Here is a 12,197-nt window from a genome sequence, read left to right on the forward strand (position 1 = left end):
GGCTAAACCCAGGCAGCTTTGTCAGGCTAAGGAGGAGGCCCACAGAAGCAGAGACACAGTCTGGTATAACCATGCCAGAAAGACACTGACAACATCAGTGTGGAACAAACTGCAGGACATTACTAACTACCGCAGACCATCCCCCCACACAGCTGAGAGCCGTCACCTGGCTGACGAAATGAATACACTCTACTGCAGGTTTGATGGGCCCACATCAACACCCATCACCCACCCAGGCTCAGACATCAAACAACTATCCCCACTCCCTGCACCACTCTCACCCCACCAGCACTCAGGATCTGTGAACAGGATGCGTGTCACCTCTTCAAGAGACAGAAGATCAGGAAGGCGTGCCCCCTCCTGTCTGAAAGTCTGTGCTGACCACCTGACAAACATCTTCACACTGATTTTCAACAAATCTCTGTGTAAAATTTCCACATGCTTCAAACAGTCTCATCTAGTCAGTTGTGCCCTCTGGCCACACCCCCGCCTCCAGCCAGGCTGATACGTAATCAGCCTGCCCACATGATCTTTGAACGTACGCCACCGGGGCAGGGCACTCCAATACTTCATGGACTAGGTAGGTAGGCTATTGTCCAGAGGAGAGCAGAGACCAAGACTCCCTGATTCTGGACAATGTTGAAGGACTTTCATTGAGCCCATACTGATAAACCCATTGGATTGCCAGGAGACTCCCATTAAGGGGGCGTACTGTGGGGATCTTTCCCCTTTGTTTCTTTTGTGTTTCCCCCTTCCCTCTGTCTCCTGTCTGTCTCCCCCTTGTCTGTCACATGTGAGTCTGTGTCACTGCAGGGTGTGGCTGACAGGATGGGTCCAGCCTCCTCTTCTCCTGAGCACAGCTGCTCTCAATCAGGCAATCAAGACTCACCTGCTACCACAGTATATAAGCACTGGTTTTCCACCCAGTATTTGTTGAATTGTCAGTTTATCCACGTGGTAATGACACAGAGCTGAAGACTTGCTGAAGTATTTTGCCTCCCTTGGTGATGAAGCCAAAATTGAACTTCATGGTCACAACCATAAATGCTACATGTTTGGAGAGTCAACAAGGCCTATGATTCTACTGTGAAGCTTGGAGGAGGACCTCTGATGTGTTTGGAGTGTGTGAGCTGCAGCGGCACAGGGAATTTAGTCAAAACAGATTGAAAGTAGAATGCAGCATGTTGTCAGAAAATACTTTGCATGTTGGTCAGCCTGGAGGCTGCACATGGGACACTCTTGGACTTTCCTACAGGACAATGATCGAACACACAAGGCCAAGTCAACCCTTCAGTGGCTACAGCAGAGGAAAGTGAAGGTTATGGAGTGGCCATCACAGTCTCCTGTACTCAATATCAATGAGCCACTTTGGGGAGATCTCGAACGTGCAGTTCATGCAAGGCAACCCAAGAATTTACAGGACCTGGAGGCTTTTTGCCTAAGAAGGAGCAGCTTCACCACCTGAGAAAATAAATGGCCTCATCCACAGCTTTCACAATAGATTGCAAGCCACCATTGATGCTAAAGGGGACAAAACACAGTATTAACAACTAAGGCTCTGCAAACTTTTGAACGGGGACCATCTCAGCATTTTCTTTATTGCTACATTCTGTGTTATTCTGGGATTCCTTATAGTGTGATTTGAATCCCATTAAAAATAACAGAAATGCATTGTGACTGAGAATTCATATTTACACATCTTTTACTGATTAATCCAAAAAATAATCAGCAGATTAATTGATAATGAAAATAACTGTTTGTTACAGGCGTGGATGAAAAACATTTTTTTTATTGACACATGCAAATAGGATTTGTATACACAGTCAGCTTTTTCCTAACATGTTCCTGTTGAACTTTAGTGGATTTTCTGGGTTACTTAGCAACATAATAGGATGTGAAGGACCAGATGGGAATAAACAGATTATCTTTGCTGGGATGCTACATGTGTTATTGCAGCAGCTGCTCAACATCCCTTTTCGTTACTGGACATGTCAGCACACAGTTTTCCGGGTATCTGCTTCCAGGCATATTTCTCCCGCTGATGAGTATTATTGGGAAAATGGAGTGGAACTTGATGATGTCTGCCACAGAGTCAAACATCTGAGGAGAGATAAGATGTGAGCTGCAGTAAATATGACGCTGAAGACCTGCTGATCTTTCTGAATTTGTCCACTCACATCATTCGATCGTTGTCTTGTTCCCAGGGTGTACTTGCTTGTGCTCTCGATGAACCGGACTTTCACATTGTAAACCTTCTTGTCATGATACACAGCCAATACCAAGGGTTCACAGTTGGTGTTGATGGAGCAGTCTCGTACCAAAAATGCCCCATCCTGATGTGGGTCCATGTGAGGAGCGAGCAAAAGAAGTTCAGCTTCAGACACGTGCAGATCATGTTTTGGTTCATTTCATATTAAAAGAGATACGGTACCTTGTTCACCAGGTGTAAGGCGTGCTCAGCATCCGCCCGATTACAAGCCCCAACATACCAGTCTTCTTCACAGGAGGTCTGCCAAATGTCAGAGAGTTCATGTAACAAATAGTGTACTTCTACAGTTTTAACACTTTTTCTTTTTTACATTATCAAGCAGCAATGTACCTGTTGAGGCATTTCCTTTGGAACAAAGTCATGTTGTTCAATGTCTTCTTTGGTTTGAGGCCACTCATGGTGATGACGTTTTGATGGCACCCTTTCTATAAGTAGAAGTTAATGCTGACTTATTTAATTAATAGCAGTAGAACGGTAGTGGTGATCTATAACATTACTTACCTAGACTTTGTTGTGACCTTAGTAAGGGAAGAAAGAGCACATGTAAATAAAACATGATATAATGTGACATAATTGGCCTGAAATGCCTGAGAAATAAAAGGCACACCTTTTCTCTATATCATGAGTCTCCAAATCCAAAGAATATCTTTGATTGTTATGGGAGGCTGAAACACTTTCAGCACTCTGAAGACCTAAAAACACATTCAACATTATTACAACTATCAAGATATTTTAGAGCAAAGTGTTACACTCACAGTTAGCTCTCACCTTTGATATGTGGATTGAATCCTGCCTATTAACAGCATTAAAAAAATACAATCAAATTAAAACAAGATAGTCAGTTATTTCTAGTCAGGTTGTGTAGAATAAACTAGAAATGCATAATGAAAATAGCATGGCTGAAAGCATTGATTGATTATTCATTTTAAAGGACCAGTGTATAGGATTTAGGGGATCTACTGGCAGAATGTGATAATCCTAATTATTTTTTCAATTGTGTAAAATCATCTGAAAATGCACCACGATGTTTCAACAGGAGCCCAGAACAGACAAACACTGACTCTAGAGAGCCCATTTTATGTATGGTTAGCAACCACCAAAGGTTCTCTTGCGTGCTTTAAAAGGAGGTTGAAGCAAGGGGTTTTCAGCTGGTTGCAATCTGCAACCTGACCACTAGATGTCACTAAATGCTACACACTGGCCCTTTTAAGAAAGAGTTTGTACATGGCAGCAAGTAGATAACTACATTATCACAGAGCAACAGGAGTAGAAATTATTACAAGACATGGTGAAGAAAATAAAAAAAACGTAGGTAGAATTAATAAAAAATAAGCAGCATGTGCAGAAGTATTTAGTAAGTATGAAGATCGTTTCTTCAGTAAAACCACAGTTTAAAGATACTTTATACTTTAAAGCCTTGCTTGTGTAGAGTACAAAAGTACTAACATCAAAATATTCTCAAAGTATAAGAGTAAAAATACTCTTTTCCAAATAATGTTTATTAAATTATTGGATTAGAATTATTGATGCATTAATGTTTGCATCACCTTCAAGCTGCAGCTGGTAAAGGTGGAGCTCATTTAATTAGTTTATCTACTGCTGGATAGCTTCATGCATGATGCATCAGAATTTCTTGGTCGATTTATATTTTGTATTAATAATCTGACTGAGTAAATAGTAACTAAAGATGCCAAATAAATACAGTGGAGTAAAAAGTATAAATTACCTCAAAATTGTACTGAAGTGCAGTACTTGAGTAAATGTACTTAGATAGATACATTCCCAGGCTGTCAAGAATAAAGTGAAAAGAATCTGATGTATTGTTTTTATGATTGAATCTGCATGTTTGACTACTTACTTTTTTGGTTGTTTTCTGTTCACTGAAATGAAAAAAAGGGCTTCATTTAAACACAGAATCACAATGTTTTATCAGCCTCAAACGTTTTCTGCCATCTCACCAGCAGAGGGTGCCACTGCTACACTGTACAGACTGTAGACTAAGAGGGCCTCTTCTCACTTTCCACCACTCACACAGAGGAGAGAGTCACACAGGGTCAAGTTCAATAAAACAACAACAGCTGCAGACACTCGCTGGAACAAGTGATGGTCTGTCCACTTACTTCCTGAGTGGGAGGGTAAAACATACTCACTCTCTCCTGCAGGACTCATGCAGCGTCAGCCCAGACAATTGATTCACTAACTCCAAGGTGAACGGTGGAGGTGATGGAGAGTGCCTGGAAGTGCACACGCTTTAGCTGTAAATCCATTCATAACTTATGTAAACAATGCATAACTTGAAGTAGTTGCAGATGAGCAAATTACCTGTGTGAGCGCTGTGATATTAGAAAGAGAGAAAAATTATTGCCTATTTTATGAGTTGCAATCAGCACAAAAACAGTGAGCAATGCATTGAGCTGTACATAGTGCAGGTGTTTACCTGGTGTCCTGGCTGCACAGGTGTGGACCTCTTATCTGTAAGAGCAGCATGTGAAGATTTGGTCGGGGTGGTGAAAGCGAGTAAAGTAATTCTGTGAAGTTGCCTTACCGAATCTGAGCTTTCTTCTGCCTGGCTTCAGGTCTCTATTTATAGCAGGTCCTGCATTTAAAAACCATGCACAAAATTAATTATATGTAGCGTAAATTTACTGAAGTACTGCACTTCAGTACAATACTCGATACTCGATCTTAGAGAAAATCTTTACACTTATAACAGCTGAAAACCACCAGCTGAACTAAGCTACCATATGCTCCTAAATCTATAAAGATCAGGAGCTGCATTTTGGTGATTTCCATTAGATACTCATCATGGTTTAACTTAGAAACTATTTTTTCCTTGTGGTTTATTTTTCTTGAAGCTGCATTAATGAAACAGAAGCAAGCAGACCAATGCAGAGTTGCCAACATATCACTGGCTTATAAATGGTTTTGGCTAAAGCGTTAGCAGACAGCTGCCGACTTTCACATCAGGCAGACACGTTGTATCAGCAGTCGTTTGGAACAGTGTTTCTGGCCACCTGACAGATGTTTAATCCAACATTCAATCAGCTTTTAGCGCTTCTGAAAAAGAGTCTTAAATTAGATTTTTAAAATTCAAGGTTATAAAATGGCTTTAAAAAGTCTTAATTTTCATTACGAATGGTCTCATGGTCAGAGATGATGCCTTGGCCTGTTGGCCAACAGCAACAACACCACTCATTTAAATATAAGATCTGTTGTTTTTCATGTATATTATATATTGTATATATTGTCTCTTTTATTGTTCTGTATATCTGGCTCAGTTCTGCACAGGACACCACATGCTCTTCTTAGCTAACTGATTCAGGAAGGAAACAAATCATTTATTGACAATAATGCTAAACTAAAGCAGATTAAAAACCAGCAGCTGTCTTTCATAATCAGCCTTATATTTAGCTATGACGCGCCCTTATTTTCTGACCTTCACCAATGTTATGTTGGCAGTTTAAGAGCAGACAGTGAAAGTTTTCTTTATGTATGAGATGCAGTCTTGTTGTTTGGAGGTCATTATTTGTGCAATCCAAGTCTGGACAATGCTTTTATTTCTATTAAACGTATACTTACGGTTAGTTGAAACAATCACGGATTCAGCTGAAGTGATATTACAGGAAACACTCAAGTGTTTGACAAACAGCATTTATACTCTGGTGCTCAGTCTAGACAAGGTGACTTAAAGCCGAACCAATTAGCCAAAGGGAAAGAATTCATTTGTGTGTATGATTTAAAATGCATTGCCCAGGCCTTGTGCATTCGTCTGCTGTGGAAAAGTATTACATCAAAAAGTGTGGTTCATTAGCTAGCTGCTAACTTAACTGCCTGCCTCTTGCAATGTGCGGGGGATTTATCAGAATTATTTTCCAAAAAGAGCTGCCTATGAAGGGTGAATTGACTGAACCATGCAGTAAACATGTTGTAAAACCAATACAATGAGCTGAAAGAGACTAAAAAGTCAAATCTTAAATAATGCAGGTTAAATCACCCAGTGTAACTTTTGCAGAGCCAGTGAACTGATTCAGTGATGTCTCTATCTATCCAATGCTAACATTAGCTAATCTTAGATACCATAAGCTACAGGTACCGGTAAAGCTGCAGTGTATTGAATTAAATAACTTCTTCCAGGACTGACTACTTCCACACAAAAGCATTACCTCAATAATCAGATTATGGAGAGCTTTAACACTTTACCTGCAGTAACTGGGGCTTCTCTAGGGAGGATGTTGGAGTTACCCTGATGGAGTGGAGGGCAGAACACAGCACAGCACATAAAGTACAAGCAGACATTTACAGTAGCTCAGTTGTAACAAGACATAATTTTAAAGAAAGCAAAACAGAAACCTTACAGTGGAGAGCGATGAAAGGCTCTGAGCCGACGATGACCTTGGAAGATTCCTGTCTTGAAAGCAAAAGAAGTTGTGATGCTCACAGTCTAATGAGTGACAGTAATGATCGTAGTTTCAGTAGCTGCAGTGTTAGTGGACAGTTTAAACACCCTTTGAGTTTGTATCATTCCTGTAACTCGGTCGTTGCCAGTCTCAGCAGTGCACTGCAGCGGCAGACTGTATTGATTACAGAGGGAGAACACTCCAAGTGTGAACAAATTTAAAAGCCACATTCAGTATAAAGTTGTAGACGTGCAGCTGTGAGGCCCCTGGCTGTGGGCCACATCCATGCAGGAGAGTAAAGGGAGTCCATTCACACTACATGCTTCCCTCTCTCTCCCTTCGGCTCCTGGATAATTGTAATCTCCCGCAGTCTGACTCAGCCAACAGATGGCCCTGGAGACCCACTGGCAGATCATGCTCACTCAGCGTGAGCTCCCTCTCTCTCAGATCCACACTGCTTTCATTCTCACCACAGTTTGCCATGGAGCTGTAATTTTTTTTGGTCTGCATTCATTCAGCTTCATTCTAATTATGTCCACCAGAGCTTTTCTGTGTAGGAAAGTGAAACACACTCACCCTCCCTGTGTCGACTGTGCAGACACTTCTTTAAGCTGAAGTTTGGCCAAGTTTGTAACCTCGAGTTCTTTGGTTTTTGGATAAAGGTTATTTTAGTCTGGTTATGAATTGTACATGTGCTATTTCTTATACATTTAAGAACAAAACAAGGGGGACACAAATAATAAGAGTGAGACAGGTGGTGACAAACATCAGAGGTCAGATTCACACCCACAGATGGACAGAATCACTCAGTCTAAGCGTGACATCATGCATGGACTCTTGTTAATTGCAATTCCTGATTTATTTTGTAGTAGCGTCCTCATGCATTTCTGTGTATATACTTCCTGTCTTTGTTCTGTTTCCCATCAGTTTTGCTTACCTCCTTTTAAATTATTTAAAGCCCTAGAGATCCTCTACCTGTTTGGCAGGTTGTCTTTGTCTTCCAGCAGACTGGCGTGCCGCCCTCTGATGTCCCTGTTGTAGCTTGTTTGTGTTTTTATCTGCACCTCATATTTTTGTTTTTTGCCTGGCTCGTCCTTTTTGTTCTGCTTCTACCTCAAGTTGATGAAGTTTTTGAACACTTGGACTTTTGTGTGATCCTTGCACCTGAGTCTTTTAATGGTTTCGGTCAGTACATTAAGTCTCAGCCATCTAAGAGAACAAGAGTTTTATGTTTTGGTGTTGTTGTTGTTGGTTCGCCAACCTGTTCTCACTACCAATCCATCACATACGGACGCTTGGTCAGGACTACTTGCCGTCACTTTTTAAGACACTTGGTTCCCCTTCAGCATAATTTTTCAGAGTGCAGGGTGGTTGTATAGACATTTATAGAGCTGTTCTCACTCTCAACACGTCACATGAGCAAAGTCAGGAGGAGGTTGTGGTGGTGGGATGGATCTATCACAGGAGGGTTCATGTGAAACCGAATGTGAAGGCTGATTTGTGCGAAGTAACGTAACATAATGTACATAAGTAACATATTTATTTTGCACCAAACATGACCTTTTCCTAAACCAAACCCAGTAGTAAATCTAACCAAAGTGCCACAGTTTCACAATATTAACCTCATGTTTACTATTGTTCTCCACCAGCTTTATTTTGAGAGTCTAACCACGTGTTGCTAATCAGATGTTGTATATTTATCATTGCTAACTTGACCGCGGAGCGCTGCACTTTGAAAACTGATGCTGAAGAGGTACCAGTGTCTTAAAAAGTGACGTCAAGGGGTCCTAACTGAGACTAAGCATCTGGTCTGGTGTGAGAACGTGTTGTGTCATCGAGGCTGTGATGTACAGCTGTGATGTAACACTAGCAAAAACATGTTCTTACTAAATTTGAAAACACTTTGAAAAGTCAAAATAAATTCATTTTCAAAATCTAATTAAACCACAAATCAGAAACGAAACCAACCTAAATGAACCTAAACCCACAGTTAAATCAGTCATTGTTTCCTCTACCTGCGTACTCCCTCTCATCATTTAGGGGCCTTGCGGGAAGAATGCGCACGTTAAGCGCTTCCTCCTGGTCATCCACCACGTCGTACTCAGACTCTGTGACGTTGTTGTAGTTACCACATCTTTGATTTCTGTTCCTGTCTGTCCTGCTGCGATGCTGTGGAGAGGAAATTAAAGTTTCTTCAAACTGGAGATACTAATAGACAAACTTCATAAAGCTGAGACACATTTCTGTTTGGATGTCTGGCACTCAATCAAAACCATTGCACCACATTTAAACAATGAAAAATACAATCCTACATCATGTAAAAGAAACAAAAATCTCTTTTAACACTGAGCTCTTATAAATTAAGACAGATAGAAAAGTGAGAAACAGCCTCAGTAGGACAAGAAAGATGCCTTTTGATACAATCACATTCTGTATAAACTGACTGCGATCACTTGAGTCTTGCTGCTTCTTGCTTTTTATGTTCACCAACACGCAAAACTCTATTCTGAGTAGACGCATATTCAACAGTGATAAGCACAGGAAGCTACCAGGAGGTGTTGCAACCCAACCTCGCTCTTGTCTCCAAGGGATTTCCTTTTTAAAGCGTCACCTTTTACACGCAGACCCTGAGACGCACATTTCAGTCAGCCATATATAGAAAACAGTGACAGTCTGTGACACGGTGTTACAGTGTTAAATATTCTGTATTGCTGCGAATAAAGGGCACATGATGCAAAGTGCATCATCACTGTGTATTTTCATGCACCTGTGGGCAAAGCTGGGGACAAAGGGTGAAATTAGGATGAATGCATGATCAGCGGGTGCGTCAGTCATGGCCAATCAAACCAGCTTCTCTCATTCAGTTTAAAAGCTGTGCGCTCCACATCAGAAATGGCTCTTTTGTAGAGAAGAGCAGAGTCCAGATTGGCTTTTCCTGGGAGGAAATTGATGTTTTTGTCCAGCAGGTGCAGAGTCACCACCAGGCATTCATGCAACACCATGAATATTTTGCCTAAGGTGTAATGATGAACTCCGAGGGTCTATTTGAAAGACAGTGGGCTCACGCAATAACCACACATGTGCCTTCATATTTATCTAGTCCATGTAGTTCAACCACTTATCTAATTATTCTTATCATTAATATTAATAGTGGAAAATATATTGGATTATATTAGAGGTGGCTGGAGAAGACTGACTTATGGTAGAACTGAACAAAAGGTCTCTAGAGTAAATAAAAGTAAAATTACTTTTTACTGGCTTAGTATTTACTGTGATAGATTTTTAGGTGACATATTTCTCATTAAGTCCTTGCTTATTTCATACATATTAGTAGCATATTGCTTGTTATTAGTTTTTAAATTCCAGGGGTTAGGGTTGTTAAGGGTTAGGGTCAGGTGATAAAGATCATAATTCATGCTCAACTTGTTTCCTTATTATTAAAAAGCTGTAATTTGAAGGTTATTGAAGGAAAACTTTTAATTAATTGCTTAGTAGTTGTGTAATATGGTCATGCAGAATAAGGCATTAATAAGTGTTTTATAATGACTAATAAAGAGCCAATATGCTGCTAATATGCATGCTAATAAACAATTAGTTAACGGTGAATATGTGTACCTCAATATAAAATATTATTGATTTTTTAAAACATTTAACAGTTTTAGTACAATGTGTAACACTTCTGTGATCTTCTGCTTATTGTGTTGACACTATTGACATTCGGGTGAACAACCTGCCAGCCTGGACAACTTCCTGCCCGTTACACTGTTGAAGATTTGAACAGCTTAATGAAGACATCTCTCAGCCCCTGACCTGAGCGCTCACCTCTCTGTTTTAGAGCCTGCAGATGGAGCAGGCACACAACTATAGTCTTCAGATATAATACAGCATAATGTTTGAATCAGCCAAAAGGAAGGCTGTCATCATCTTAACAGAGGACGACAGTTACTGGAAGAGAAACTTTTTTTTTTTTTTTTAAACTCAGTACAGACTGTGCATCGCTGCAAGCCAAAACCTCGACAACTCATATGCAAGAAAGCACTTTCCACCTCGTGCCACTGCGCTGTGCCGCATTGTGTTGTTCTAAAAACTGTAATCTGATTGCAATTTCAGATTTCCCAAAAACACTCCAACTAACAGCCTGTTACACAGTGTGCATATCAAGAGTGTTTCACTAATGTCATCAGTGCTCTTTCACTGCTATTAAGTATTTAATCTTCATAATCATAAAACAATTAAGTGAAGTGGAAACCTATGATTGTAATTTTCTTAACACATGACTGCTGCTTCCTGATTTTCCAAGTTTTTGACCTATAATAGATGCTTTCAAATGGCATTAAAATATTATGAATGAGCTATATCTAATGAGCTTTAGTGAATTTTGACAGATGATTATTGGATTAATTAGTAAGACTAAATAAATTGGAATATATTTCATAATTTACCTCCAAAAGGAACACTAATGCAACCACAAACAACAGTCATAAATTACAGTAAAAACACAGGGAGTAGTGCCAGTGTGCTCTGTGTTGTTCTTCCTGGGCGCTAACAATGACAGAGCAGAATTTCGCTCTTTACTCATTTCTGAGCTAACAGGTAATTACACAGGGGGCTGCAGACTCCTAAAGTGTCCCCTGGGAACATTCATGTGAAACCATCGGGGAAACACTGTGGATACGGACGCTATAACTCACCATTATCACAGCAGACTCATGGCTGTTCCCTCTGTCTGCTGCTAACGGGGGAATGAAGCAAAAATGAAAAACATCATTAGTTCGGTGCTCTGCTAAAGAATTTGGCCTTCCAACACAATTTTGCCCTTGTTCTTTTCTTCGTCAACAGTTAAACATGCAGAAGAATGGTGTCTTTATATGCAGCCAAACAGAGCTGTTTGTGGCCCCTCACTGTCTCACTGGGCTCCTGATTATCTAACACTTTTCTAACATTCAGTGGAAAGAAATTATACCTGAATTTACTGTGAAACATGATTTTAAAATACTCACTTTATTGGTATTAGTCAATCAGAGTCATTATATTAATGTCTCTATATGAACTGTTTCTCAGTCCCTGCTGCCAACTTCAGTCTTATTAAACTTCATATGAAGCTCGTGCTTTCACAACTTTGGAGAAAATTAATTAATTGAGCTAATAATGATAGTCATACAAGCCTGATTACAAAGAAAGTTGGGACGCTGTATAAAACATAAATACAAACAAAATGTAGTCATTTTTAAATGAGCTGTGTTTACTGTCAACAGTGTTCTTGAGCCCATGTAGTAACATCCTTCATCCAATCATGTGTTCACAAAGTGGTGAACCTCGCTCCATCCTTGCTTCTGAATACTCAATCATGATGCTATCACCTGTCACCAATGAGCCTGTCTACCTGTGGAGCATTCCACAACTTTCCCAGTCTTGAGTTGCTCCTGTCCCAACTTGAGTACATTTACATGCACAATAATATTCTGAATATGACAATATTCCAAACTTCATGCGGGTCACGTAATCAGAATATTCTGGTTGGATTTTTAAAA

General features: G+C 40.2%; 1 protein-coding gene across 1 annotated transcript; it reads right to left on the reverse strand.

The window, feature by feature from the left end:
• Positions 1 to 1,775: 1,775 nt before the first annotated feature.
• On the reverse strand, positions 1,776 to 11,394 carry LOC139331452 (cytokine-dependent hematopoietic cell linker-like). The gene is made up of 16 exons (XM_070962921.1): positions 11,358 to 11,394; positions 8,682 to 8,835; positions 6,625 to 6,677; positions 6,470 to 6,512; positions 4,815 to 4,865; positions 4,707 to 4,741; positions 4,592 to 4,602; positions 4,420 to 4,503; positions 4,128 to 4,149; positions 3,038 to 3,062; positions 2,877 to 2,961; positions 2,771 to 2,787; positions 2,600 to 2,694; positions 2,432 to 2,509; positions 2,178 to 2,333; positions 1,776 to 2,100 (listed from the first exon to the last, which is right to left on the reverse strand). Exons 1-16 carry the CDS (start codon positions 11,358 to 11,360, stop codon positions 1,948 to 1,950), a joined length of 1,065 nt encoding a protein of 354 aa, XP_070819022.1. The 5' UTR covers positions 11,361 to 11,394; the 3' UTR covers positions 1,776 to 1,947.
• Between the last annotated feature and the right edge of the window lie 803 nt (positions 11,395 to 12,197).

This window comes from Chaetodon trifascialis, chromosome 5 (assembly GCF_039877785.1).
Source record: "Chaetodon trifascialis isolate fChaTrf1 chromosome 5, fChaTrf1.hap1, whole genome shotgun sequence".
In the NCBI taxonomy this organism is placed as follows: Eukaryota; Metazoa; Chordata; class Actinopteri; order Chaetodontiformes; family Chaetodontidae; genus Chaetodon; species Chaetodon trifascialis.